Source organism: Hyperoodon ampullatus, assembly GCF_949752795.1.
Source record: "Hyperoodon ampullatus genome assembly, chromosome: 1".
NCBI classification, from domain to species: domain Eukaryota; kingdom Metazoa; phylum Chordata; class Mammalia; order Artiodactyla; family Ziphiidae; genus Hyperoodon; species Hyperoodon ampullatus.
In genome coordinates, this window is record NC_136914.1 from 137,895,530 (window position 1) to 137,923,090 (window position 27,561).

Here is a 27,561-nt window from a genome sequence, read left to right on the forward strand (position 1 = left end):
TTACTGAAGCTTCAGAGCTACTGCCCGTATACTATAATGCAACAAAAACAGCCTTGTGGGCCAAAGTATAAATATAACTTCAAGATCCACCACAGTCCTAGAAAATAAGTTTTATGGGCTATTAAATGGTACGTGAGCATTTCTCAAGAACCGTATCTGATTCTGTATATTCAGGTAACCAAGAGTTTGTGCTTTGGGAAGAATACAGAGGGCAATAAAAACTCATGAGGCTTATTTAAAAAAGCCTTCCCTCTTTAGAAACTTATTTCATCCATTGTTATTTTAGTGTTTAATTCAGCCTCTAGTCTTAGCAGTGTCTTACGGTTACAATCTCTTGTGTTTCCTCAACAAGTTGCAAATAACACACTTCTCACAACGATTTCTAAATGACTCAAAAAAAAAATTCAATCTGAATTGCAAGTAAATGTGTTTGTGCAGCTCAGGAGTGACGGGTTTCTGCTCATCCCCCGTGTCCGAACTCTCGCCTACCCGATGACAAGCCCGTGGTGCTCCCAAGCCATCTCTGCTTCATCAAGAGGCCAAAATGCTTCTCCTGATAATGTCTGTCCTCCTGTTGATAGTGCTGCTGGCATGTATACATTTCTTTTCTGATGCCTCACTCTCTGAGTCACTCATTTCTACATCAGGGACGTACCCGTCATTCTCATTGTCTGATTTCAATTTGCTTTTTGCCCTTTCCTTGGCTGGAACTCGGCCTAAGCCCAAATAGGGGTAGTCTGAGTGCTGGTGGCAGGCCCCCTCGTGGGCCTCTCCCTGCTGCTGCCGTTCCCCCTTCTTTGGAATCCGGAATCCTCCCCAGTTTTTCACTGGGCTAGCAGGTGTTGTAGGCACTTTGACTGCAGTCTGGTTATAGTTTACTTTGATTAGGGAGCCGTTGCACTTGGGCACCGTCTCTTTCCTCGTGCCGGGTGCTGACTGCCCCACTCCAGGGGAGGTGGCAGCTCTTGTGTTGTCCACATGCCTCTGGGACACGTCTGTGGACCTGAGAGGCTTGTGACTCTGTTTGAAAGGTCTGTCCTTCAAGTCTCCCTTACCGAGATCACAATGAAAACGATGGTCTCTTCTGTTCCCGTGGTCTGGCATCACCACACCATTTTTCTGTTGTGCTGATATGAGACGTGCTTCTGCAAAGGTCTTTTCAAAACTCAAAAAGCTCTCTGGGACCACCATCCCCTCCCTTCTACTGCACAGGTCTGGCTGCTTTAGCAGGGTTTTGCCTTCACTCCCAGCACTGTTCTGCAATGGATCTCGCTTATGGGGCTTTTTCATCGAGTGAACCAAGGAAGTACCCATTTGCTTCCTGAAGAATGCAGAATGCCACTTCAAGTCCTCTATCTTGGGGGCATCGGGGCCCACAGAAGGGCTGTTAAACAGAAGCATGTTTTCCAGTGAGGAGGAGGAGGAAGAAGAAGGCGGCGCACCTACGAACACAAAACCACACATAAAGGAAAATTACAGCAGAGGCAAATCCAGAACAATAAAATTCCAGACCCTTAGCAGGGCCTACTAATGCAGACTTCCCACCCAACGATAAAACGTACAGCCACCCACTTTGTAAAAGTTCGGTTTTTATAGTAAAGGTATTACCTGCCGTGAGAATCTGAATACTCAGTATGCTCTATTTTCTAAAACAGCTTAAGTTCATGTACTTTTTCATGAAACAATGTCTTTTCAAGGAATACATTTTCCGTCAAACAAAATAACTGATCTGATTTTCAAATGGGATTCACTGCGGAATCCGTCTGCGGTGAAGCAAGCAGTGCTTCCACCCGGTCTCAGAGCAGCGCCTGCCAAGAGCTGCCACCTGCCACGCCTACAGACGGGGCGGGGGGCGGGGAGTACCACAAGCACGGGGCGGGGACTGGGGCTTTTAAGGTTCTTTCTCCAAATTATTTACACCCTCACAGGGCTACATGGCTATGATGAGGATAAATACACGTCAATTGTAAAATAAAGGAAGGTGTTTGAAATCATTCTTGACACAGAGTACATCTGTTTACTCTCATATGTAAAACCCATTTGTGGAATTAAACTGAATTGCCATCCAACACAAGGATAAGTTAAATTGGTGTTTTTCAAACATTTCTGAGGCAAGTCACAGTAAGAACTAAGTTTCACAATGTAACCCAGTAAAAGCTCACTTTTCCTGCAATCATATTAGCCTTCATCGCCTGATAGGCCCTCTGACAGTTTCTGTCCTGTTTCACTTGTTTTAATGCTAGTGAGGACCTGCTAAATTCATCTCACAACCCGGTAATAAATTGTAACCCTCAGTTTGAAAAATACAGGGTGAATTCATAACATACTAGAGTTCATCAGAAGGACCACGTTCCTGCAAGAGCCTCCAGAGCTTCTACAAAGAGCAGTTTTCATGTTTTCTGAGGTATGAACCACCAGGAAAACAAGGTCCCACCCCAGAGTAACAGGCAGGAGCCCGTGTGAGAGCTTAACTGCTGAGCGGAAACGGACACTGCACGTAAACAGAACAGAGCTAGCAACTCGAAACGTAAAATTACCATGACCGTAGGGGAGGGTGTTTTACAATCTGCTGGTTTAGAAATGCCTGCTTTCTCAATAATCAAACTCAGGGTCAACCGTCACACCACACGTATTATTTCTTTTATTCAGTCACCTACTGTGGGAAAATAGAAAGGTAAGAGGGGCTGACAATCTTCCGAGCTCTGATTTCTCTCTTGACTTGGGATCCATGTCTCTGAAGAGCCTCTGACTCTCGTAAGTATTGTCTCCACTGAGGACACTCATCCAGCAGAAGGGCCCTGCCCATTATCGGAACCACGGGACAGTTTAAACCATGGACCCTCGTGACACATGTAAGTCAGGGCCATCTCTGCCTCACTCGGAATCATCTCTCTTACAAGGTAGATCAGTGTGAGGCACGAATGACACAACTGAAAGTCTGAAACTGGAAGAAGACAAAAGGCATCCTAAGGGGTTTCCACTTCATTCCCTGGGGCAGTTCACAGGAAGATTACCATTGCTTCCAACCCATCATACCTAGTGTGGGTCATTCCTCAGAGGGTGGGGAGGACCCCTTTTCCTGTTCTGGAACAGCAGTAGGACTTCTGAACATAGATCTGCATTACAGCTGTTACACAAAACACTTCCTAACCTTGTTAAGAAGCTCAACCACTTACCAAAAAACCTCAGCCATGAAATACAAGGGGGAAAAAAAAAAAACTGCCTGCAATAACCATGAAAAACGACTCAAGTGAAATCAGATGAAAACGTTCTTTACAGCTTATTTTCATAGGTAATCACTCATTATGTAAGGACTTTTAACAAGGGTCAGAGAAAGCCCTCCACTGGCAAAGCTCCACAGACACAACCTGCACTAATGACCCTGGGCAACAGCAGCTCGGCCTCTGCAGCTGGAGGCTGGGTGATACACACCAGATAGCCTTGGGGCAGGGGGCTGCTGTTTACACACGGGCAAGGGAGAAAACAGGTCCCCTATTTTATTTGCATTCAAGTAGGAATAATGGAGAGACAGAAGTTCACCTTAAAGAATCTGAGTCAAACTGCTTGTACTTGTGATACCCCAACTCAGGAAAATTTATTTTAAAAGTTTGACAACTAAACTCTAAAGTCTAGCTGATGATATACACTTGATATATCTGGGAAATATTTACTCTTGGTAAGGAAATTACCTAGGATAATATTATTAATACGTTAATGCTATCAAAACAATGTAACACACTTCAAGAATATCATTTAAAACTCCCCAAGCTTTTTTTCTCTTTGTTCGGCTGACCAGTTTGCCTCTAGTCACACATATCCAGTTAGTTTTAGGTAAACCCAGAATGTGGATTTCAACATAATAGGTTATAACAACTTCTTTGTTGTATCTGTGTTTCCTAATCTACAGAGGCGGAAAGCCACAAAAGCAGAAGGAAAGAGCAAGCCGGTGGACTCTGTACAAAAGGCAAGCAGTGCAGACACTGCTGCTGTAACTTCAAAGGGCAGCAGACACGAGGTCCCCTAAGACCTGCCTGCTCTTGGGTCATGGTTCTGCCTGATCCGCACTCAACAGACTCCTCCTCCTCTGAAATCCTTATAACGCCTGCTTTCTGGGGCTTCTGATCACAGAACGTTAGTGCTGAAAAGCACTTCAGAGGGCAGGATTCTGGACCAAACCTCTTACAGACCAACAGAGTCCCGGAGAGGTTAAACAACTTGCCCTGCTATGCACTTGATCTCAAAGTCACTGAAGTGTTCTCCAGAGTGGGGGTGGGGGGGAGTCCATGTCTTAGTTTTCTCTTTCTCTTTGCCAGAGCAATGCAACATAAACAGCACTAAATAAATATGTTGTGCCGAATCTCAAAAGTATTCAAACTTCCAACTACACCAAAATAATCCGCTGTGAATGTTATCTAAACACGGATATGTGCCTTAAGTACACAGTCTTAAGATATATTTACCATATGTTACAGGTAGATCCAAAGGCTAGATAATTATAAATCTTTTTAGGTATCCCCATGATACTTTACATTTATCAAGTGCTTTGCAATATGTAAGTTACTCTTTCGAGTCTCACAGTAGTTCCCAGGAGATAGCTGGAGATCTCATCCTCACGTTACATGTGAGGAAATGGGGGAGACTTGGAAAACTTAAGACTTGTGTTGAGCCTTTAAGTAGACAATATAGGATTTGACCCATACATGAAGCCCAGTTCATAGCCCTCTCCTCTAGACCATGGTGCCTCGAATGCCTAAAGATTTTCTTCAACAACAAAAGCCTTTGCTTCTTTGATTCTTCTACAGTGTAAAAGAAAATTAAAGAAACTAGCATTTTTTTTCCCTTAACAGAGGGCTTACAAACCCCTGCCCTATTGTTTGACCTACCGGGGCTTAATGCATACCTGAAACTCTTTCTTGCTCCAAAAGCTTAGTGTAAAGATTGAATATCTGTTCCTGGACTTTGCACACAGATCGTTTAATCTTTTCCCTGCGGGTCACCATGTAAGTGAGGTTCCGAACCTAGAACGTAGAGAATAAAGATTCTAAGTAAGCAATACATTATAACAGGACTTTGGTGTGTTTTGTTTGTTTGTTTGTTTGTTTGTTTTCTCTTTACCTGAGAAAAATTTGTCCTACTAGGTCCTTGAGTGACTTTTGATATCCAAATGTACTTTAAACATTTTAGCTAATCGCTAAGCCTCCCTTTGGGGTGCTGACAAGTATTCTGTGTATACCCCTCAAGGTGGGTAGCAGCGCAATAGAGGCTGTCAGAGGAGGTCCTGCTCCTGCACCACACCTGGCCATAGGCTCCTCCTGGCGAAGAGACAGACAGACGCCCATCGGTGTCCAAGTCCAAACATGCCAGCTCTTGCCAAAGGACTCTGCTTATCACCCCTCAGTATCCTCTTCCCAGGAATTCTATCGTCAGAGGCTTCAGAGCAGTTCAGAAGCCACCTCTGCTGCACTTCATCAAGCATCTTCTGAAGATGGAACTAGATAAGCATTAGGGTCAAGGGCCATCAGAGGGAGAAGCCCCTCACAGTGTCCCCACACAGGGCTCACCAGAAGGCCAAGTAGTCACCAGAAATCCAAGTAAACTTCTTTTGTTGACACTGAACTCTCTGAATTACCTTGGAACTTACAGGTCGCTAATGTGTTCCTACAGCGTGTGAACACCTAGGGAACATCCTTCTTGCTTTGCCATTGACTTGCTAGGTCAGCCTCTCAAGGCCAGCTTTCTGTATCACCACCTGAAAAATTGATACTGCCCTCTTCCCGATTCATTGGTCAGTAACTGAGAAGACCCCAGCACTAGGAGCTCCACTTTGCATCTGATGTGCAACCACTGGGGAACTGCATACAGATGCTCATTAACCAGTAGTAACTAATAAACACTTAAATTTGTTCCCCATTTTCAAAGCCACCTGTGATCAGTCAATACAGAATCACAATTTTAATGACTTAATCAATAAACCCCCTTAAATCTCCCAGTCCTAAAACCTACTGGTAAAACCTGATTAGATTGCGTGGGCCTGAAAACACAAACATCAAATGCGACACACCAGATAACACAATTAAACCTTTCTTCAGGAAGATGTGGACAAGGCCACCCCAGTAAGCTCAGTGGCAAGACTGAAAACAGTGACTGCGTATCCCCATCAGCTCCTACACCAAAGGCGGGACTGCACTCTCCAACGCCTGGGCAATCCCTTCTCCTGCCACCTTCCCCGAAGGTCATTAACATTTTGGCAGCGAGAGTGGCAACAAGCGACACACACGGCCCCTGCATTTTGGCTTATGTACAGATACACCACCCCTAAAGAACCCTAACAATTCCAGCTGTTCTTCCCCAGTTGTGTTCAAGGCAGCCTCCTTTTCAAGAGGACACGAGGCATTGAGGAACGGGTCAGCTGGCTTTCACATTTGCATTGTTCATGCTGTAAGTGGTGTAATTTCCTGGCCTAAAGCAGGACCACCAAGTCAGGCTTCTCTTGATCCTAACCGCTTCACTATTTGTTTAGGATCTTCCTCACACTTCTTGATAAAAATAAAAATTATCTTAAAGAACTGAGAATAAAATCACTCTTCCTGTCTCAAAGTAAATCTTATTTCAGTGTCATTCACCCTGGTTAAAGCACATTCTTTCTCTGACAGCCACACACCCTCAGACCAGGAAGTAGGTGTCCTTTATAAGAATTCTGACCAGTTTGGGGATGGAGGTAGCTAATAGGCGACTCTCTTTGATAAATATTGTTCCACCCAGGGGAGATTAAGAGTAGAAGGTCAAAAAGAGGAAGGGGCCGAACCTAGATCCTTATCACAGGCTCAAAACAACTGGAAAACATACAGAACAGTTTTTACATTAAGACAGGGAATCCAACTTGTGGAAATAGGAAATGGAAACAAACTCTCTGACATCCTAGGAGTGGACAAGGTTACTCTCCTATTCAAGTCAGATGTACAAAAGAGATACATCTTTGTTACTTAAAATTGTCAATGGAAAGAGCAGGGCCAGAGAACCTGAACTTTGTATATCACTCAAATTTAATTTTGGTGTCTTCAACCACTTCCCCCAGGAGAGATTTCCACCCTGGCTGTTAAGTGGGAAAATCCCACTTCCATTCCCCATGATTTCTGATAAGAGACATCTAACTGTGACCCCAAGAAGCAAAGGTCGGGGTTTTCAATTGGAGCAAATCAGTCCCTGAATAAACCAGGCCGGCTGACCACATTAGTATAGTGAGTGCCCTAAACCTCACCTCTCTAATGCACAGAACACCCTAAAGGGCAACTTCCATAAGCAGCCCCTGTATGTAGAGCTGACCTGAGGCTCTGTCCTCAACACACACCCTGCTTGGCCCTTCCTGTACACTGCTAGACTGCTAGACCTAGCCTCCCCGCCCCCGCCCCCCGCTTCATCTTCTCCCAATTGCCAGCGAGGTAGTACGCAAAACCACCAGCTCTTGCTGCACCCTCATACCACGTTAAACCCAAGAGTCAGGCTTTCCCCAAAAGCAGTGGTTCCCAAACAAACACGGAGAGGCCCTAAAACACAGAATGCTGGCCTCCAACCCCACCGTTTCTGGAGTCAGAGGTGGGATCCAAAAATCTGCAGGTCATGTTGCTGCTGGTTGAGGACCACATGCCGAGAACCACTGCCCTCAGGAACTCAATAATGATCTCAAGTTTTCCTGAATCCCAAACATTGCTTGCAACACTAAAGCTTAACTTGCCTCTTGTTCAGGGACAACTGTAGCCTCTGTCAGACTGTCAAGAGGTGACCATTCCACCAAATGTTGAGTAAAATGGTCCCCCGGGACCTGGCCCCTTTCGATGCCCCAGGCAGGAGTGCAGAGGTAGCATGTTTTTTATCTGAGCAAGTACTCATTTGCTGAACTCATGTTTATTGCATCCTTTAGAAGACAATGTTTGGGGGAAAGGAATCCCACCAGAGTGAAGTGGCAGCCCTGGGAACTTGGCATGGCACCCGCCATATATCGGCAATCATGTCTTCAGGTTCCCAAACCCTCCTGAGTCCATTCCTGTCATCTAACTTTCTGATCCAGAACTGGAAGCCAGATGTGCAAAATGCCCCACGGTGTATATCTGCGGGAAAGAGCAACTACCATTATCATTCAAAGAGTTGTCTGCCTCTCTAATGAAGGCTACTCACTTGTCAGTTCTGAAGTGACCACATGCCTTGAACACAGTCCCACATATTAACCTGCTACGAAATGCTGTTGTGTGAACTGGGCTGGACTTTAAGTTACTTGAAAAACAGACTTATGATTTATTCTTATTGTCACCCCTGCCCTGATGAGTCTTTGGCTTAATACACTTCTTGTTTATAGTTACAAATAACTGTGCACTCTGGGGCATGGCGGCCAAGATTTCCAATTTTTAAAGCCTCCACCATTGCAGGCCTCATGGAACATTCTGGAAAGCACATTTTTCATTTTAATAAGCCCGTTTTAAACTGACACTAAATGCCCTCAAATCTCTTAGACTTTTTAATAAAGTAAATATAAGTAATACCACACACACAAAAATCCTGATTTATTCCCTGTTTCTCATACATCATTGGCATCATTCTACTTAAAACGCAACAGTGATGACTCCAAAAAAAAAAAAGTTTAGAATTTAATCATAAGTGCGTGTTAATCTGAGTAACTTAAGTACAGAAAAGAGTTAGTACACCACAAGCATTTTCTACACTTTTATTTTGTGGTGATTGCGAGACAAACACAGTCCAAACATTAGACTTGTCGTCCTCCCTCCTGAGGACTATCTGATTCCAAAGCTCATGCACCCCAAGTACAGCAGTTGTCAGGGTGGGATAAGGCTTCTCACCAGGATTCGAGTTTCTCCCTTCTGAATCCCTTTCTCATCTCTAACAAAAAGGCCACACATACATGTGGTTGAGAGGCGAGGTCTTCTTTACACTCACCACCAGGGGGGGCACGGGAGCACAAGAGCCTCACACACTCTCTTCCCGCCTGGCCTCCGCCTGAATCCGCCTGAATCCGGAATCTTAACCTGGTGCCTGGAAGGGGCGTCACAAGCAGCCCGCACCATCAGGTGTTAACAGGGTCTCTTCTACGGAACACTTACAAACACTCTCACTGCTACGCCTTCTCTACCAGGGCAGTGCAGGTCTCTGGGAGAGCTCGGTCTTTCGGTTCCATACTTCTCCCCTGTCCCTATCCTTTGCCTACACTCTCGCTGCAAATCACGTCTGAGTCAGATTCTCTCCCAGGCAGGTGAACCACCGCCCCCATTAATAAGTCAGGCGCTTGGGGGAGACGCATTAACCGTTTCAGGCCACTTAGGTGCCTTTCAGCACGGGCTGCTTTGGGCCCGAAGCCTCAGTTCCATCTGAGCACTCATGAATTTAATCACTGTCGGCAGTCGGGGCAGTCAGGGGCGCTGACGCGAGAAAGAGCTCTAAGACACGTCGCCGACCAGAGACTACCTGCAGGGAGGAGGCGGCCCTGGGGAAAAGCCAGCCCGCTCCTAGAGTTATGCCTGTAGCCTGTAGCCGGAAGGGAGGTCCAGACTGGGACTCCAGAGGTACTGGAGAGTGGGCGAGGCGCCAACCAGCCAAAAGCTGCAGGAAGGTGCCACCAGCCGAGGCTCCAGGAAGCCGGGAGCCACCACGCGGGCCAATCCAGTGGTGAGGGCGTTTGAAGCGCGCTGCGCGGGACCGGGGGCTCCCCGGGTCAGATCGGAGGCCCCTGTACACCAGGAGTCCCGGCCCACGCCCACTCTAGACACAGCACACAGACACACACGGATACAGACACACATGCACACACAACATATACACAGCCTGAGTGATGACTTAGCACCTCACTGCCGGAGTACCCTGGGGAACAGATATGCATGTGTATGGCAGTTCATGCACACACATCAGCACCCACAGCCTGCTCTGCTCAGCGACTGTACCGGGAAGGCCCCCGTCAGTTAGACAAGAGGCAGAGCTGCGTCAGAGAGGCAGTGCTTCCCTCTCCTTAATGAGCCCATGACCAGCACCTAGAAAGTGTTTCCCCAGGTTCAACAAGAGGCTGCCCTACCTCTGCCCGCCCCACCCCCTCACCGTTAATTAAATCCACTCTGGTTTTCTAACTCAGTTTGTAAACAATTCTGAGCCCACCCCTTGGGCATCTTCCTGGGGGGCTCAGTTCCCTCTAGCTCTAGAATGAAGGGGGGAGGGGGAGGGGAAGACACACCCCATTTGATCTTCCAGAAGAACAGTAAGAACTAACGAGAAAGTGTTTAAAATTAAATCAGAGAAGCTCCCCACTCTGTGGCCATCTTGTGTGTGTGTACAGCGAGTTTACCAGCCCATAAATAGATTTAACCAACACAACCTCATGCTGAAGTATGTACAAGGGTCTGAGAGTAAATGCACTGGCTACCACTCCTTGCTCTGGGCAAGCGGTCGCCTCTTTGCAATCTTCTTCTCTAAGTCACTACAAGGTGTCAGTGTCAATCATTACCCTCTCCAGGTCCTGCCGCAGGTGCGTGAACAGCTGCAGCCTCCTAAACAAGACATCCTGCTCCCGCTTCGCGAGATTGTCCTCTTCGTCCTTCTTTGGGGTGATCAGGGGCTTGTTGAAGTTGACCTTCCTCTTCAACTTCCAGTACTGGTACAGGAAATCCACGACCTCCTCAGGCAGCCGCAGGGCCCTGGCAACATCCAGCAGGTTGACGAAGGTGTAGAACTCATCCTCCAGCTGCTGCAGCTTTTGCTTCCGGACACTCACCCGGTGGGCCTCCTCTTGATTCTGCTCAAGGCTGCCAAAGGGCTCCAGCGGATCCCGGGGGGAGCACTCAGGGGCCCCATTCTCCTGAGCGGCCCCCTCACTGAGGCTCTCCTCGGGCTTGCGATGTGAGCTGTGCTTCGGGCAGTAGGACTTGAACTTGACTTCGTCGTTCTCAGCCAAGATGGTCTTCATCTCCAGGCCCCGGTCGAAAGCACAGGTCACGTGGAAGGCTGTGCGGCAGTTCTTCACAGAGCACTGGCAAGAACACGCAGACAGCAAGAGGAGAGAGATTAGGGGGTGACAGTGACTGAAGCCCTGGGTGCCAGGCACCCCCTCCCTACACACGCACAGGAAGAGCTGCACTTGGAGCTCGTGCCGGGACAGAGAAGCTTCACGTGGATTAACCCTGGCAGATCCAGTCGTGTCTTAAATAAGCTACAGCTTGGGATTTAAGGGAACTCTTTTTCATAAACCGAACCATAACTCTCCTAGAAAAGCAACTGCATCCAAAATCGCCTCTTAAAGCAGACACAGTCATACAGATGGCACGTGTAGACAAAGGGGGCCCCAGCACTCCGATTATACTCAAGAGAACGTGTGCTCAGTATGCAGAGTATATTCTGAGGCATTCATTTGTCTCTTCTTATAGGTCTGGGGTTTTTTAACGTTTATATAAAAAGCCTGAGTGGTGAGAATCTCCTCAGGAAGAATGACCACTAGCCAGAGTTTTTAAAGGAACGTGGATACTCCTTTCTAAGCCACAGCCAGGACGAGTCCCAACACCAGTGGGAAAATAAACGGCACACTCATCCTCCAGCAGTGAGGGGTGCTCAGGACTGAGGAGGGTGAATTAGAAACTCCCAAAGACTGGAAAGGAAGAGGAGGCCAGGACAACCCAGGACAGGAAGGACAGGACCGGTCTCCGCACCCGAGGAAGCTTTGCCAGACGCAAAGGCTTCCAGGCCAGTGGGGGACAAGCTCTGAGATCTGTGTGCGCTTCGCCTGGCAGCGCAACCGTGAGGGACCTGCTGCTTGTGGGCCAAAGGGAGGTCAACGTAGAGGCCAGGCCTCACCCAGCTCTGCCCCGGCCCCACCAAACACCGCCCCCCACCGCCCCACCAGGGGAAGCCCGTAGTGCCTGGATCCAGAGGGCAAGCCAGAGACCTAGCAGGAGAAAAGTGATTTCTCCCCATCTGATCTTGCTAGGCGAATTCCTGGAAGGAGGTTCCTTGTGGTGACTGAAGCCAGTCCCTTAAAAAGCAACACTGTATTGTGTGAGGCCAAGGGATCCGGGCACGCCAGGGCTGCAGACAGGAGCAGAACTGAGTGGCCCCAGGCCAGCTGAAAAGCTTAATTAATTAAACTCATTCAGTAGAGGCCTGCACAGCACCCCCACAGATCGCAGCGGCGTGGGTTGGGCCTTCTTCCCCTAATCATTTCAGTCTTTAAGACGTGACTCACTGCCAGTCATGATTTCTTCCATTATTAAAAAGTTGCTTTTACCCAGAAGTACAGAAAATCTAGCTCCCTTCACAGAAAATCAATTCCCCCACTGAAAACACTTAAAAGCGCATGAACTAACATAAATCTGTAATTTTATCTATAATAATCTCAATTCCAAGAAATGTGTGAAATCAGCTTTAGTGGCAGAACACACACACACACACACACACACACACACACACCCCTGGTCACTATCAGTACACACACACACAAACACACCTGGTCACTATCAGTACAAGACAAAGTGCTCCTCCCTCCTAGCAGGCAGCCAAGTGGGAAGTAAAGTGGAAACAGGTGACGGAGACACTACCAGTGTTTGGCTTAAACGACACTTTAACTCAGCGCCGCGACCTGAAAAGAGGAACTCGCCACGGCAGAACATTTCTACGGGGCTTTGTAAAGACGCCAAATGGCCTTCCTCTGGGTTTTCCTATTCAGGTTGACTCAGCAAACAGATGTTACAGAAACGTAAGCCAGAGCCTTTCCAGCTGCAGACATTTCAGACAGGAATTCTTTAATAAAATCAGTCTATTCTGTGAAGATACGAAAAATCATCAAAAACTTCCTTGGCCTCTCCTCCTTCAAATTCATGTTATGGGAAAAAGAGGTCAACGGCAACAAAAAAGTCATTTTATCGTCTCTCTTCAAAAGAGACACAGAGATCCCAATTGACCGCCTCCTGGAAACATGAGTGAAGGACCTACTCAGTAAAGGGCGTAATTTCTATCCTCAGAAGAACATCGGGTAACTTGGAAGAAAACGATTTCCATTTTCCTTGGTTTGCCCCAGCCTGTTCCCTACCAGTGTTCGCACGGGCTGTCTGCACACACACACACACACCCAGCTCTGTGTCTTCTTTTATTTTGTGGCTTTTAAAACATTTCTCCTTCACTCCCTCCTAACACACCGCTCAGGCCAGAGGCTTTTGTCATGTTTTAATTTTGAGCAGATTCCGTTCACATACAAAAATCTGCACTATTTTCAAGGTCCACAGCCAAATCCCACCAGCTGTCTCATGCCTCACCCTCTGAATATTTTGTTACATTCTGGATTCTTGAACACCAGTGGAAGTGATAACGAAGAAAAGCACAACAGCTTGGCGTGTAAAATGAAAACTTTTAAAAAGAAACACCAGTGAGTGGATACCTTACAGAGAGGAATATTTATCAGGCAAAATACAAAGTGAGTTTGCCAAATGAGGTCATTTCTTTAAAACCCCCGACTGGCAGTTTGACCGAGCTTGTGGAGAGAGGGAGAGAGAGAGAGAGAGAGAGAGAGAGAGAGTGAGTGAGTGTGTGCGCGCGCGTGCGTGCGTGCCGAGCCGTTGCGTGTCCTGCATCAAGAGGGCAGCCGCCCCAAACCGGCACCTCTGCCCACGGACTGTGACGTGGGGACCGAGGAGGAGCGGCGTCCCTGAGCTGGTGGCCCCACAGAGGCAAAGGGCCAACGGCAGCCACAGACTGCACCTGGAGACCGCGGTGGGACCTCAGGCCTCCGAGGTCACGACTGTCTAGACGCCAAAAACGTGAGGCCCGGAGAGGAACTTCTCAGGCAGCGCTTTAGACAACACCAAGAAACAGCGCGCCATCAATAGTCTCTCCGTGATTCTGTTATCTGCCTCATGGCTGTCTACACCTGCCTGTACGTGGACACAGAAAACTCAGGCCGACTTCTTACGTACAAGCTCCCCTCCCCCAGCCCCACCCTCCCCCACACGGTACCATAAAAAAATCAGATATTCAGACTGGGCAGAACCCCTGGTGCAGCACCTCATGGGTGTCCCTCTACCCACCCGGTCGGTGCTCCAAGGAGTCCCCGTTTTACCAAATGCAAAAGGGTTGGCGTGCCAAGCTGATTTCCAACAGTGCACACCGCATCAAGACACCCCACGCGCACACCTCTGAAACCAGCGGCGTCGGGGGCAGCCGCAGAGGCGGGGCTGCCGCTCGGCAGGCGAGAGGGTGACTGAGCCTCCAGTGCCGAGACTCCAGTTCCTCCCCAGAGCTGTCGGCCTGTGGAAAGAGCTGCAATGCCAGGCTTGGGGCAGGGAGGGAGGGAGAAACCAGATACAAACTGGAGCTGCCCTGCAGCTCAGGAGGACTTCTGAGTTGCCCTGTGATGGTTACAGCTGGGGTTCCAGTCACACTGGACACTATCCACCAATAAGGGTGTGCATACTGGGCTGGAGACGTCCCTCAGCAACCTCAGAAGGGCTGTGAGAACCTCGTCCTGCTTCCTGGATTCTAGTCCCATCTCCGAACCCTGTGACGGTGAGTTCAGAGCCCTCCCCCATCCCGCTCCCCGGAACACAAGGAAGGGTAATGACGCCATCCCGACTAGGCTGGTTACCTGTATGGAGGCCCCAAACTTCTCATTGCAGAGGCTGCACACCAGTGCCCACCGACTGCTGGGGATGTGAGACACCTTCGTGATGGGCTCCATCTTCTCGGGGCTGCCAATGCTCACCTGGAGGCCCAAGAAATAACAAGACAGGGTGGCAGAGGTCGTCAGACAGGGGCTGAACACAGACAGTAGCAACTTAGAGATCCATTCCTTCCCCACGGCCCTCATACCAGAGGGTGCCAAGGGGCACCCACCCTCCAAGCGCAGGTAAAACCCCACTTTAAAGCATCAGGACAGCACAGGGGCCAGCTCTGGGCCAACTCCACGCCCTCCTCGGGGGGTCATCTGACACAAACGTCCTGTTTGTAAAAACACTCAGACACCCAGTGCTCACTGCTCACCCGAGTGACAGCAAAGACAAGGTAATCTACTATACCTCTGGTCCACTAAGAAGTGGTCAAGACTGGAAACCCGTCTTAAACATTCTGCAATCAGTTGTGAACAATGGAGTAGAAGTAAATATTGACCACCTTTAATCTCTCTCTCAGTAAAGAAAACCATTCTCTTCAGTCAGAAACTATCACTACATACAAAGCGGAAAACTACCAAGATAAACAAGGTCCCCTTCCTCTCCATATTCAGCCTGGATCACTGAACTGCATCCCTGTTAATACCAAACCGTGAGATCCCAAGCTACCAAGACCCAAGTCATGAAGCCTCAATCCAAATCACTCCCAGATACTTTTCCTCAGGAGGAAAATGCACCAAAATCATATGCCAAAAAATGCTGAAATCTGAATCACAAATGACAGTCTCAGAGCGAGCCGAGCAAGTTAAATTAGTCAAGGTCTGGGACGTGAAATACATTAGACCAGACCTGAAATTAAAAAGGTTGAGGCTAAGTAAGAATTTTAATAAAAAATCACAAAAATGTGACCTAGAGCAGTGGTTCTTTAACCGTGACGGTGCTGTATGCATGGCTCACCGGGCCCAGGAGTTTACGGCCCATCCCAGGGAAAGGACAGAGCCACACACCCAGGCCGCAGCGCGAACACACGCCGCGGGTCCGCTTCTGGGAGCGTGACAGCAGCGGAGGGTCAGCTGCAGTGGCATCAGAAGGGAAGTCTGAACACCTCCACCCAGAGTCCAACTCACTGCTGCCTCCAGTTAACATTTCCACAAATTTACACACCACTGACCACATGACAGCATGCTCGAGATTCAATTTAAGGTGGAAAAAAGGGTAGCAACTCAAAGGTGTCTTTTTACTCATCAGCTACAATGTGGCCCAGTGATGAATGGCTCCCTGTGAGGATGAACAGCCACGGGCTCCCAAGGTGAACCACCAACAAGGGCACCCACCTCGGGGATCCACAGCGCACAGCTGACGTGGACCCACTTGGTCCCACTGCGGGTAGGCTTCATCGCTCCGCCTTTCTTGGGACACAACAAACACTTGGGCTGAACCCCCAGGGCACACGTCCGGCACAGCCAACTGCCCTCTGGGACCTTGAGAATTCCGTAACAGGCCTGTAAAGCCACAGCACATCCCCAAGGAAAAGAGAGAAAGAGAAAAAAAGAGTTATTTTTACCCTGTGTGTCTACAAATTTTAAAACGCCTAGAAAGACTTTAACAGAAGCACCCCCCAAAATAGAGGCACTCCTTTCAGGAACAGTGCCGGGCAGCCTCACAGCAGCAGTCAGGAGGTGGGTACAAGGTACAACGTACTTACCTACCAGAGGGTGGTCCTGAAAACTACTTGAGGACAGAAAGGTTTGTAAAACATCTGCTGTGTTGCTACAGATACCCATCTATATACCAAGTTTCTAAATACTGGGCAGTAAATCCTCAAAACTCTCTCCAGGGCTAGATGGCAGAAGGCATCCCTCTTTGATTTACTGATGTAGGTGGGCTATAAAGTGAGGGAAAAAACACAAAGCAGCTGAGAGCCTCCCAAAGCTATTACACGAGACACCAGTGAAAACGAGAAGGAACTAAGGACCAGCCTCGCCCCCTGGGCTAAGCAAGCTCTACTGACCAGGCGCCGACACCCCGCCCGCCTCCCACACACAAGTGAGCACAGCAGGCGCAGAAAAATGAGACATTCTAGACAAAGAGAATTTGGTCTCTTTGGTGGATATTTAAAACAAAGCCTGCTTTGCATAAGATGGTAAATTACACAAGACAGCAAAAACTGCAGGAATCAAGGCAACTTAAAGTCATTAAGACCGTTCAAAGAAAGAAAAGGCAAACGTTAAAGAAGTGAAGAAACAAAACCATGATGGTACCAGGAGCACATTCAGAGCCTTTTAAGAACACCAAACTGTTCAGAACTTTATCCTTAAATGAACTACAAGTCAGGAAGTGGAGAGACAGAGTAACATAGTTCCAATTCTCCAGACAGGAAAAACACAGCCGCTATGCAATCTGAATATCCAGGACGCAAAAAGGAAACCACAGGATGATAGTTCAGGGAAGTTAAGTGACACTAAGATTGGAGCTTAGGAGTGCTGTGTCGGTGCCATGAATGAGCCACTGTCAACACAGACTTACTGAAGGAAAAAAAAAATTTTTTTTAATAGAGCTAACTGACACTATTAAGGTTTCAAATATCAGAAAGGTCTGTATCAGGCACTCTAGACAAAGTCTCATTTGAAGAGGTAATTTTTTTTTTTTTTTTTTTTTTACTGGATAAGCAAGTCTAAGTAAAATAGAAGATTAAATAAAGGATGCCTGAAAGACAAGTCATGAAGAACATCTCAAAAGAAAAAGGAACCACAGGAAATGCTAATAGGCAATGTGGTATGGCTGAAAGAACAGCAGACCAGGCACGGGATGGGGGGGGTGTGTGGCGTGTCGTCCAGAGCTCCCCGAGTTCCAGTTCCAACTCTGCCTCTAACCCGCAGTGGGATGCTGAACAGCCCACCCTGACTTCAGTTAACTCATTTATAAGCACAGGGTTTGAGCAGTTTTCAAGCAGAACCCTTTTTTTCAAACAAGATTTGTCTCATGGCGGGGGTTGGGGGGGGTAAAAATGGCAGGAAAAAAACTGAAACATCATCCAAGTAAATGGCACCAACAACATAAAAGCAACAATGGCAGTCACAATGCTCATGATCTTGAAACAACAAAATCTCTATAAGAATTCTAAATTATCCCAAGGAAAGCGCCTAGATAATTTGAAAATCCAGAGCTACAAGATGGGCTATAACATGACTTCATAAGCAAGAGACTTGTGGTCTCCCCATCAGGATGAGATGGGACAAGGTCACCGCTGGTAAAGTCCTCAGGCAGAAGGGAAACCCAGGAAGCAGACACATTACAAAGAAAACAACAGTCAGGAACTTCACAAAGTAAACTTGATTCTTCTTCCCAAGAGGTCACCCAAGCCACTGTCCCACACAAGCCCTTAAGTTTGTTTTAAATCTCAGCATCAACAGGTGAATTCAAAGCAAGTACCTCTGGAGAGCCTATTAACTAAAGAGTGCATGTGAACACATGTCCCCACAGAAATACAAATTACTTCATTATTGCATTAAAAAATAAATGAAAGAGGTAAGGGTCAAGACTAAGATTCTCCCAAGCTTTTTAAATTACCCAGTACCCAACCTTACTGAAGCAACCGCCAAATCCTCTCGACATCACGGAGGACAGGAAATAACTTTCAAGAAAAGGGGACCCTTTCCTCTTGTTCAAGGGCTCAGTTTATATACTAACATGTTAGCAAATGTTATGTGTTGAATAGTGTCCGAAAAGTATATGTTAAAGTAAGTCCTAACCCCAGTACCTCAGAATGTGACCTGATTTGGAAATAGGGTCACAGTAGATGTAGTCAGTTAAGATGAGGTCACACTGGAGTAGGGTGGGCCCTTCATCCAGCGTGACTGGCGTCCTTACAAGAAGATGGCGACGTGTGAAGACACAGATGCATGGGGAGGACACAAAGTGACGGCAAAGCCAGAGACCAGCGTTGTGCAGCTGCAAGCCAAGGAACGCCAACAACTGCCAGCAAACAGCCAGGAGAGGCGAGGAAGGATTCTCCTTCCAGGTTTCAGAGGGAGCATGGCCCTGCCGATGCCTTGATTTCAGACTTCTAGTTTCCAGATAGCAAGACAATAAACTTCTTGTTATTTTAAGCCATCGAGCTTGTGCAAGGGCAACTAACACAGCAAACTAACCGCCTTTTCAAGAGTCCCACCAGTGTTCTCAATAGCTATAAAGCCAGGTGTTAGAGCAGGGCAGAGGGGCTCATACAGTCTAAGTAAACCTGACTTCTGTGGCTGGGAATAAAGACACTATGCAAAGAAAGAATGAGGTCCACAGAGGATCCTATTCTCCTGGTTGTAAAAGTAACAAGTACCTCAAACACTAAGCAGCTGACAAGAACAAAAAGATGGGCACACGTTTTTAACTCATGGACCCTGTCTGGAGGAACCACCCCAGGTGGCCTCCTTCCGGGCCCCGCTGCCCACATACCTGGTGCACACAGATGTTGCATTTGTCACAGAACACCATCTCATTGCCGTCCTCACCGTCAGGCGACTGGCAGACGTCACAGACAACGTCTTCGTCATATTCAATCCCCAGGCCTTCTTCAGTCTCTATAGCATGATTCATATTATCGTAGCATCGCTGTTCAAATTCCTCCAGGACCCTTTCCATGGTGTATTCATCTAACTCAGGCATTCCTGGAGGGAAAGTGCCACAAAACCATTTTAATAAACCCATATTAATAAATATAATACTATTTATACTAATAAAAATGCACAATGAATAAATAATATTATAAACAAATCTATCCTGAGTGCCCCCAAATATGTTCTATTGGATGTCCCTCAGACCCTTCCAAGGAAGGGTCTTTAAATTCAAAGGCAGAAAGAGGGCTTCCCTGGTGGCGCAGTGGTTGAGAGTCCACCTGCCGATGCAGGGGACACGGGTTCGTGCCCCAGTCCGGGAGGATCCCACATGCCGCGGAGCGGCTGGGCCCGTGAGCCATGGCCGCTGGGCCTGTGCGTCCTGAGCCTGTGCTCCACAACTGGAGAGGCCACAACGGTGGGAGGCCCGTGTACCGCAAAAAAAAAAAACAAAAAAAAAAAAACGCAGAAAGAGACTTCCACCCAACAGTTTGTTCCTTACTGAAGATGGAGTGCTTGCTGTAAAAAGATCATTCCCAAAAGGGTTCCAGGATATTAAATGCATATATTGTTGTTAGACTGTCATTTCATTACAATATTATATATAACAACTAGCATGTAAGTGACTTCAAAACCATGACCACCTATTATGGTTTGGGTATTTTTTTCCAAAAAACATTCCATTCTTGCTACTTAAAATGGCGCTCTGAGAACAGATTTCACTGTGAACACTCAAATGTTTTTACCTGGTTTATCCCTCCTCACCCTCTGAATTTACTAAGTTGAGACGCATAGTTAGTCAGACACATGAAAGACGGAAACACAAGGGACGTCAAGCAAAGGAGACAGACAGCTCCTGGTGAATCAAAGAAAATGCATTCTTATGCAAGAATGGCCAAAAACAAACTTCAAGCGGTTATCATGTATGGTTACAGCTAGTGGTGGGGATAAGACTTTTATTTTCTTCCATTTGTGGACGTATTCTAAACTTCCTACAATGAAAATACTCACGCAGAAAGAAAAAACAGCTTGTAAAAAATATTCAAACACATGTAACTGGCAAGAAACAACAGAAGTGTCATTAGGGCCAACAACAAATTATATGCATTATCGTAAATATAATTAACACTTCAAGTTTCTGAAAACTTGGAGAACACATTAGCACTGACACTGTGATAAGCCCTAAACACATAGTCAAAAAAGCCACCTATCATCTCAAACCTTATTTCATGACGAGGTCGTTTCTGCGTGGCCGGGAGGTTTCATCTCAATTCCTCCTACCAGTTCTGAAAACACCACTGGCTTTGAAAATACAGTCCTATGCCCTATAATTAATTTTTACCATTAAAAAGACCAATAAAAGCTAAGACAAACGTCTTTAAGCATGCGTTCAATACATGCTATACAACTGCATCGCTTATCCTGCCAAAGTATTCAGCACTGCCTTGCAGTCTGATGAGCAAGCCCAGCACTCACCACCTAGACCATCCACCTAAGCCCCCGGTCCCTGGCCGTCTGTCCCTCTGCCTTAACACAGGACACCCAGCCAGTCCAGTGCATACAGTTGTCTTTACAAAGTAGAATTTTATAGTCTATGAAGCTAAAACATAGTATTCAGTTCCAAGAGAGCACTGAAAACTTCTGAACAGACTCCCACCTCCTAGCCTGCTAACATCCTGGCCACTAATACCTAAAACCAAGGACCATAAGGAAGGAAATCTACTTTATCAAAATATCGGAGTAACGGCTTTCCCAGCTCAGTCCACACCATCATTCCCACTCAGAGGCTGGGGAGCAGCATGCATGGCAGCATCGGTTACATGCCAGGCCCTGTGCTAGGCTCAGGCATCCACACAAAACGAAGTCTTAGTCCTTCAGGGCTTTGAAATCCACCATGAAACACTCTGTAAATATTTACCACGTGCTAGACTGCAAGTAAACGGCCTGTGCCACCACTTCCCGACCTTGACCTACAGCACAATGCTAATTAATCCTCACGTCTCTCACAGGAAGCCCAGACTTGGTCTCACTGACTTGCCATCACCACACTTCAGGCAACCCTTAGCAATCAGAAGTGGTGTGTGAGCCGAGATCCAAGTGTCATCCTGGTCGTGACACAAGGAGATGCAAGCAAACGAGGTACTCTGAGCTGTACATACACGAGAATGGCTGACTTGTAGAAAAGATCACAATGGGCAGGGCACCCAGCTAAGGTAGGGCTTCACCAAAGGAAAGCCAGGACCGATCAAGGGGTGAGAGGAGAAAGCACTCAGGTTTGGAAAAGGACTTAAGGGGAATCACTGAGGTGAAAACACGAGGGATATGTTTGGAAAACGGTGAGCTTGGCTGGAGTGGCGTTTCCTGTGAGAAACTGCAGGCCACAGCTGAAGAAGGCGGCATCCGAATAGCACCGCCGGAGGAGGAAGAAACAGAACACCGGAGCAGGAAGCTGTGGACCAGATCCTTGTGTTATCTTGGGGAAGCACTGCATTTCTCTGGGCCTCAGTTCCCTTGAGGTAACTGGCGGGGTTGCAGGGTGTAGGGCAGGGCAGGAACTGGGAGCCCCGCTTTCCTGCCCGTGGAAGACACCCCTCCTCGATCCCACCTCTCTGTCCACGAGACGCACACAGACTGAGTCCCTCTCAGCACACCTGCCGCAGCTGGACACGCACACCTCCAACAAAGAGCCCGTGATTCTGAGACGGGACTGAGGCCGAGACGGAGCTGGCATCGCCCCTGAACCGCAGGCCTCAAGCGCTCGCTGCTCGTCATCCGCAACCAAGCAGCAGAGACCCCGCCCCTCACCCATCTCCTTGAACTCCTCGTTGGTCAGTTCCAGCCACGCAGCGTCCATGTCGTTGAGATCGTAACGACACACGCTGTCGGCCAGCGTCCGGATGTCAACGTAGCCCAGCTCTGGAGGCTCGGAGCCCGACGAGACGATGTATTTCTTGGGCCTGATGAACATGAGGGACTTCTCTTCAGACACGACCCTGGTTAACAAGAAAACAGGCAGCCAGGTTACCCTTCCTGCCACAAGAAAGAAAGTCTGCCAGAAGGCCCCAAGCGAGCTTCCACCTCCAACCCCCATACCCTAGGTCACTGCCAGGTTCAGAGAGTTAAAACCCTAACGCCACCGCTGACAAAACAAAGCAGGAGTCGTTAAAACCCCTAAAATAGAAATAGATGCAAGTGAAAACGCTGCAGAAGTCTTCAAAATCAGCCTCGCCCACGTGGCCTCCAAGGACGCTGCCGTGCCCAGCCACCAGCTGTGACAGCAGTGTCAAGGGTTAAAGATTACATCACTTTCCACTAACCAGGCCTGCCCACCCTTGCTGGAGGCCACCAAGCCCTGGGTTCTCAGGGACATGGAGGCAGCAAGAGCAGCCACACGGCAGGGCACACACAGCAGAAGGCCGGGAAGCCAAGGGGAGAAACCCGTCACCTCTGGTTCTAGAACTCAGGCCTTGTCCATCACTAAGCAGTCTGAGAACCAGAGAGTCCCAGCCACGGACGGGATGCTCCCGGCACAGCTGGGGGCCCAGGGAGGAGCGCAAGTCCCCTCCGCTCCTGCACTTGCACCCTCGCCCCGGCCCCGGGAACGCCTGGAGAAGTGCCGGCCCCCACAAAACAAAGTCCGCGCAGGAAGAGGGTGAGTCACTGCTGATGGGGAGTGAGGGGCCTCGGGAGCACAACATGGCCACCGGCCCTCCACCTGCACGTCTCGGTGTGCAGGCAGCTCGCGTTAACACCCAGCTGTCCAAAGAGGCCGTCAAGGTGTTTCCGTCACCTTATGATCGCCAGGGTGGCTTTATCTACAGGACACGGAGACAGGCACAGTTAAGGGAGTTATTCGTCCTACTCGACTAAGGGCAGGGTTCCAGCTGACACTTCCATGAGCTGTGTTAGCGTTTACTCGTCTTGTGCTGGGCTCGTAACCCCTGGACTGGGGTCGCCAGTGCTGCACAGCTAGTCGGTGCTGTGCCCCAGATGCAGCCCTGAGGCAACCAGACCGTGCTTCTCCTACAGAGCCCAGTGAAACACTCCATCCACTCCACGGGCTGCAGTCTGACCTGTGGAGGCATCGGAGCGGCCATTTCAGCCTGCATCTTTATGGGGACATTTGTCACCGAGATCCCAAACACAATAATCAGACTCGACCACCGCCGGTGCCTGAGGGACAGGATGTGGATGAGGGCCAAGGGGTAAATTCAGTCCACACTCGGCAATGGTGAAAGAGGTCATTTCGCAAAGCAGGCAGGTGACTGACCACGCGGCGGCGGCAAAGGCGGCTGCCAGCCAAGCACAGAGGGCACTCAGCTCCCTCGCCCTGCGAGGAGCCTCAAGGCCAGTGGAGCCGGCCGGAGAGGACACAAGCAAACCGGCCCAGCTTCACGCTGAAGCCGGTCAGCGAAGAGCCGACCCTCAAGACCCTTAAGGAGAAAAGTGGTTAGAAGTAAATCCAGAGAAAGCCCAAGAGCAACCAGACCAAGTCCATCCGAGGACTACTCATCAACACACTCCTCCGCTAAGCTCCCCGCCCACAGGACCCTAACCTGGCAGGACTGCTCACACCCGTCCTCCCCCAGAGGTGAGGGACCACAGCAGGACCCAACCGACGGACACCTCTCTCCAGCACAGCGGCCCTCCAGAGGGGAGGGGAAACAGCTGTGCAGACATCCAAATGTCCCTCCCCCAGCCAGCCACTTCCCAGGAAGCCTTGGAATTTACCTTCCTCTCTAAGAGAGAGGCACCTTCCCAAGGTGGCTGCAATGTTAAGTTCAGAGGCCCATGGCCCTTAAAAGCACTACCTTCGGACCTGAGGTGTGTTTCTACTGCATTTCTCTTTCCCCAGAAGCCTCACTGCTGACCCAAACGCTGCTGCTCCTCTCAGGCACCCGGCTGTCGGGGCAGAAAGGCAACTGTCAGGGGAGAGGCGGCACCCCTCCCCTGGGGCACGTCTACCTGGCCACGGGCTGAGGGATGGTCCCAGGGCTCACCGGCACCTGGACCCCTTTCTCCCACTCCTGTCTCCAGGGATCTGCCAGCACATAGTACTCATCCGGGTTCAGCTGGTAGGAGTCATGCAACTTCATGGCGGTGATCAGGTCTGTCCTAAACACCTGGAAAGGGAAAGAAAGGGTCACTGACATTGGATATTTGCATTCTTATTCAGAGCGCTGGCAGCTGCAGGGTAACCATGGAGCTGCCACGTAACAAGGTCACTGTTTCAACAGAGAACCAGTCTGACCTATTACAGGAAACCCCTCGGCCTGCCACGCCCTGGGCCTCGCTCAGGGTCGGAGGTGGCAGCAGCTCACACTGCCCTCCCTCCCTCGCCAGCTCCGAGAGATGGCGACGTCTACACCAGCTACTGCAACACAGGAGCCTCGCTGCCGTCCCCGGAAAAACTTCTAAGAACTCCCAATTCACCAAGCAGGCTGCTGAAAACACATGCCTAAAAAAATCCCTGGAGGGAGATATTTCACTCAAGGGTGCCTTTCTCGTAAATGTTTAAGAAATAAAACTCCACTAACCATGTAACAACTCCGAGCCAAAACCCAGGGCCACCAGGGATCCCTCTTCTCTATTCAGACTGCCTCTCCCCACCTCCCACCTGCCCAGGCACCCGGGCTTACAGCAAGGTGTCCGGGGAGGGCGGGTCCTGGTTGGCTAGAGCCAGGCAGAGTACAGGATGGAAACATCTGGGAAACAAGCAACAACACACCAGTGGAGGCAAGGTAGAAAATGGGTTGGTAAAGAATGTGTTTGCACACCTTCACCTGGCATAACTTCTACTAGGAAAGCAGCATTTGTGGGGAAAGGAGAGGAGGGAAGGAGGGGAGGAGACAGAGAGGAAGAAAGAAGAAAGCAAGCAAGCTACCACCCTCTCTTCACCCTGCCACAAACAGACGCACAAGACTCAGAAGTACCCCTCGGCCAAGAGGGCCCCTCAGGCCTCATCTGGGGCCAGGGGAGGAGCACCACAAAGGTGGCCCCCGCGTGCCTGCTCCTCCTGGCGGGGCGGGAAGCGGCCGGAGCCCAGTCCACTCCTGTCTCAGGGCCACACGAGGAAGCTCTGACCCTGGCATTAGCGCTGGCCCAAAGTTGTATTTGGCACCAAGTGTGCCTGCATCTGTAAGCTACACTCTCTGTTTACACAAGTCACAATGCTGAACTCTCTCTTCTTGGGACAGGGAGTTCTTTCTTGTGCTGCTAAGCACAGTTCACATTATATGCCTGCTAATAGGTCCGTATTTGTTTTTCCTGGTGGCTTTTCAGGCTGGTGATCACTTTAATGAACTTCACCGTAACCAAGTCTGAGGCAGTGTCTGAATAAGAGGGCCATGTCTCCAGCCTGCCATTTTGGGCCTGACTTTCCCCCAGTTTGCCGCTCCTCATCTCTAAAGTCCCAGTAACAAGCAAGAACCTGGCTGTGCACCTCCCACAAAAGCACAAGATCAGGCCCCCCTGTGGCACTGAGCCCTTCAGCAGATGCCCATGCCCCAGGGAGCATTAACTTTGTCGGCCATGCCCTCCAGACCCCCAAAAAGTCCTTTCAAACAAAGTCACAGATCTACATCTTCCGGAAGCACAACAGTTAAAAACACATTCCAACTAAGTCTGATAAGTAATAAATAAGGGATTTTGCCCAAGAAGAAGGAAAATCAAACTGAAGCAACAAGATGAGAAAAGGCAGCCCAACATTCCTGCACTCAGAGACCTGGATGAGGATGGTCAAGGACTGAAACAGATGCCCTCAAACGGACATGAGCTCCCGAGTCCCCAGCAGGGCTCAACCTTAGCACTCCAAGTAGAAAGTAATTTCAACTCAGAAAAAAAACACAACAACCCTGGAACAAAACACAGGTCAAGGACAAGACTGGAGCCATCCACACTTCCCAGTGCCGACTCTGGGAGGGGTTCTAGCTGCACCCGGGGCACTGGTGCTCTCACACAGCTATCAGCTCCCTGTTGGAGCACCCTGTATTCCTGCCCTGAAATAACAGGAGTGCAGTGTGGACATCAGAAGGGTATTGAGGGGGCTGTGGAGGGAATTAAAGAGATAAAAAAGAGCAGCAGAGTCACTCCCAATACCAGAGGAAAGGAAGGCAGCACTGCAGATTCAAAAGTACAAAGGCCTGGAATAAATCAAGGTGATAAAACGGCCACCTTCTCATGAACATCTGATCTAATGTTTAAGTGTCCCCTGGGATGGTTTTCCACAATTCTAAAGTATATTATATACTACTTCCTCATGGAGAAAGTTATTCCACAACTAAATAATCCTACGCTCCTCAACACAGCGCCCCCGGCTTCCCCGCTACCGTCGAAGAAGTTCCTCATGGATGGTGGCCTCTGCTCAGTCGCTACAGGATGAGGCTGTCTTTGAAGTCATCCCACTAAGAGGCAGTGCAAAACCAAGGGGCTGGACCGAAAACTCTCTTCCCCATAACCTGCTCACCTAAACACTGTGACAAACTAAAATGCCTTTCCTTCAATCACTTAGATCCTCAGAGCCCAGTCCAAGGTTTTCAGAAAACACAGATCTCAGGAGTGGGAGGGGCCCCTAACCAACAAAAGCCACAAAGAAACTCACCCCAAAACAATTCTGGATAGATAGATGACAGATAGGTAGATAATAACAAAATGTGAGGGAGCAGGGAAATGTAAGATGAGAAACAAATTTCAAAAGAAGGGGAGAAAGCCTTAAGCATAATCCCCTAAACAAAATCCCAGAATTACATTGGGTTTTGCCAAACAAGCCACAAATTCATGACTAAAACTAACTTGAGGCTGGCAGTGACTGGCAGCAGCTGAACATGCTGACCTCCAGGCCACAGGAAAAGTTGTTGGGAGCCAGCAAAGGTGAAACCGAGAAGGAAAAAAAATAAAAATAAAAAGAATTAATAATAATAGCTAACATTTACTGAGCAGGATTTACCTTCTACATATTAACCTCTGGGTATTAACCCACTTAATTCTCACAAAAATCCTACGAGGTGAACACCTGTATTATCCCCATCTTACAGATTTGGAAACTGAGGCACAGAGAGGTTAAGTAACTTGCCCAAGAATGCACAGACTGACACCAATATCAACCAACCAGGTGTGTGTGTCAACCATATGTACTCATGCACACAGGTACGACATGCACAGTCATGCCAGCATTCAAGAAATACCTCCGAAGGCTTTCGATCTTCATGTCTGGAGCATGAACTTCTCCTGTGCTGGGATCTGGAATTCTGTGACCAAGTAGTTGACAGGCCTAAAGAAACAAATATCCGAATAGGAATAATTAAAAGTACACAAAT

At 48.7% G+C, this 27,561-nt stretch overlaps 1 protein-coding gene across 2 annotated transcripts in view; it reads right to left on the reverse strand.

Moving 5' to 3' along the window:
- Positions 1 to 315: 315 nt before the first annotated feature.
- The window catches only part of JADE1 (jade family PHD finger 1), a gene marked incomplete at its 5' end in the record, with an annotated part of 37,094 nt that continues 9,848 nt past the window's right edge, over positions 316 to 27,561 (reverse strand). Inside the window, 9 exons of one of the 2 annotated variants that reach the window (XM_079706256.1) lie at positions 316 to 1,442; positions 4,901 to 5,018; positions 10,499 to 11,020; positions 14,618 to 14,734; positions 15,974 to 16,141; positions 19,089 to 19,300; positions 22,052 to 22,239; positions 24,212 to 24,369; positions 27,430 to 27,515. In XM_079706256.1, coding sequence (XP_079562382.1) covers positions 532 to 1,442; positions 4,901 to 5,018; positions 10,499 to 11,020; positions 14,618 to 14,734; positions 15,974 to 16,141; positions 19,089 to 19,300; positions 22,052 to 22,239; positions 24,212 to 24,369; positions 27,430 to 27,515 — 2,480 coding nt within the window. In that variant the 3' untranslated portion in view covers positions 316 to 531. The remainder of the gene's footprint in view (positions 1,443 to 4,900; positions 5,019 to 10,498; positions 11,021 to 14,617; positions 14,735 to 15,973; positions 16,142 to 19,088; positions 19,301 to 22,051; positions 22,240 to 24,211; positions 24,370 to 27,429; positions 27,516 to 27,561) is intronic. The other variant, XM_079706255.1, reaches the window with a different exon arrangement.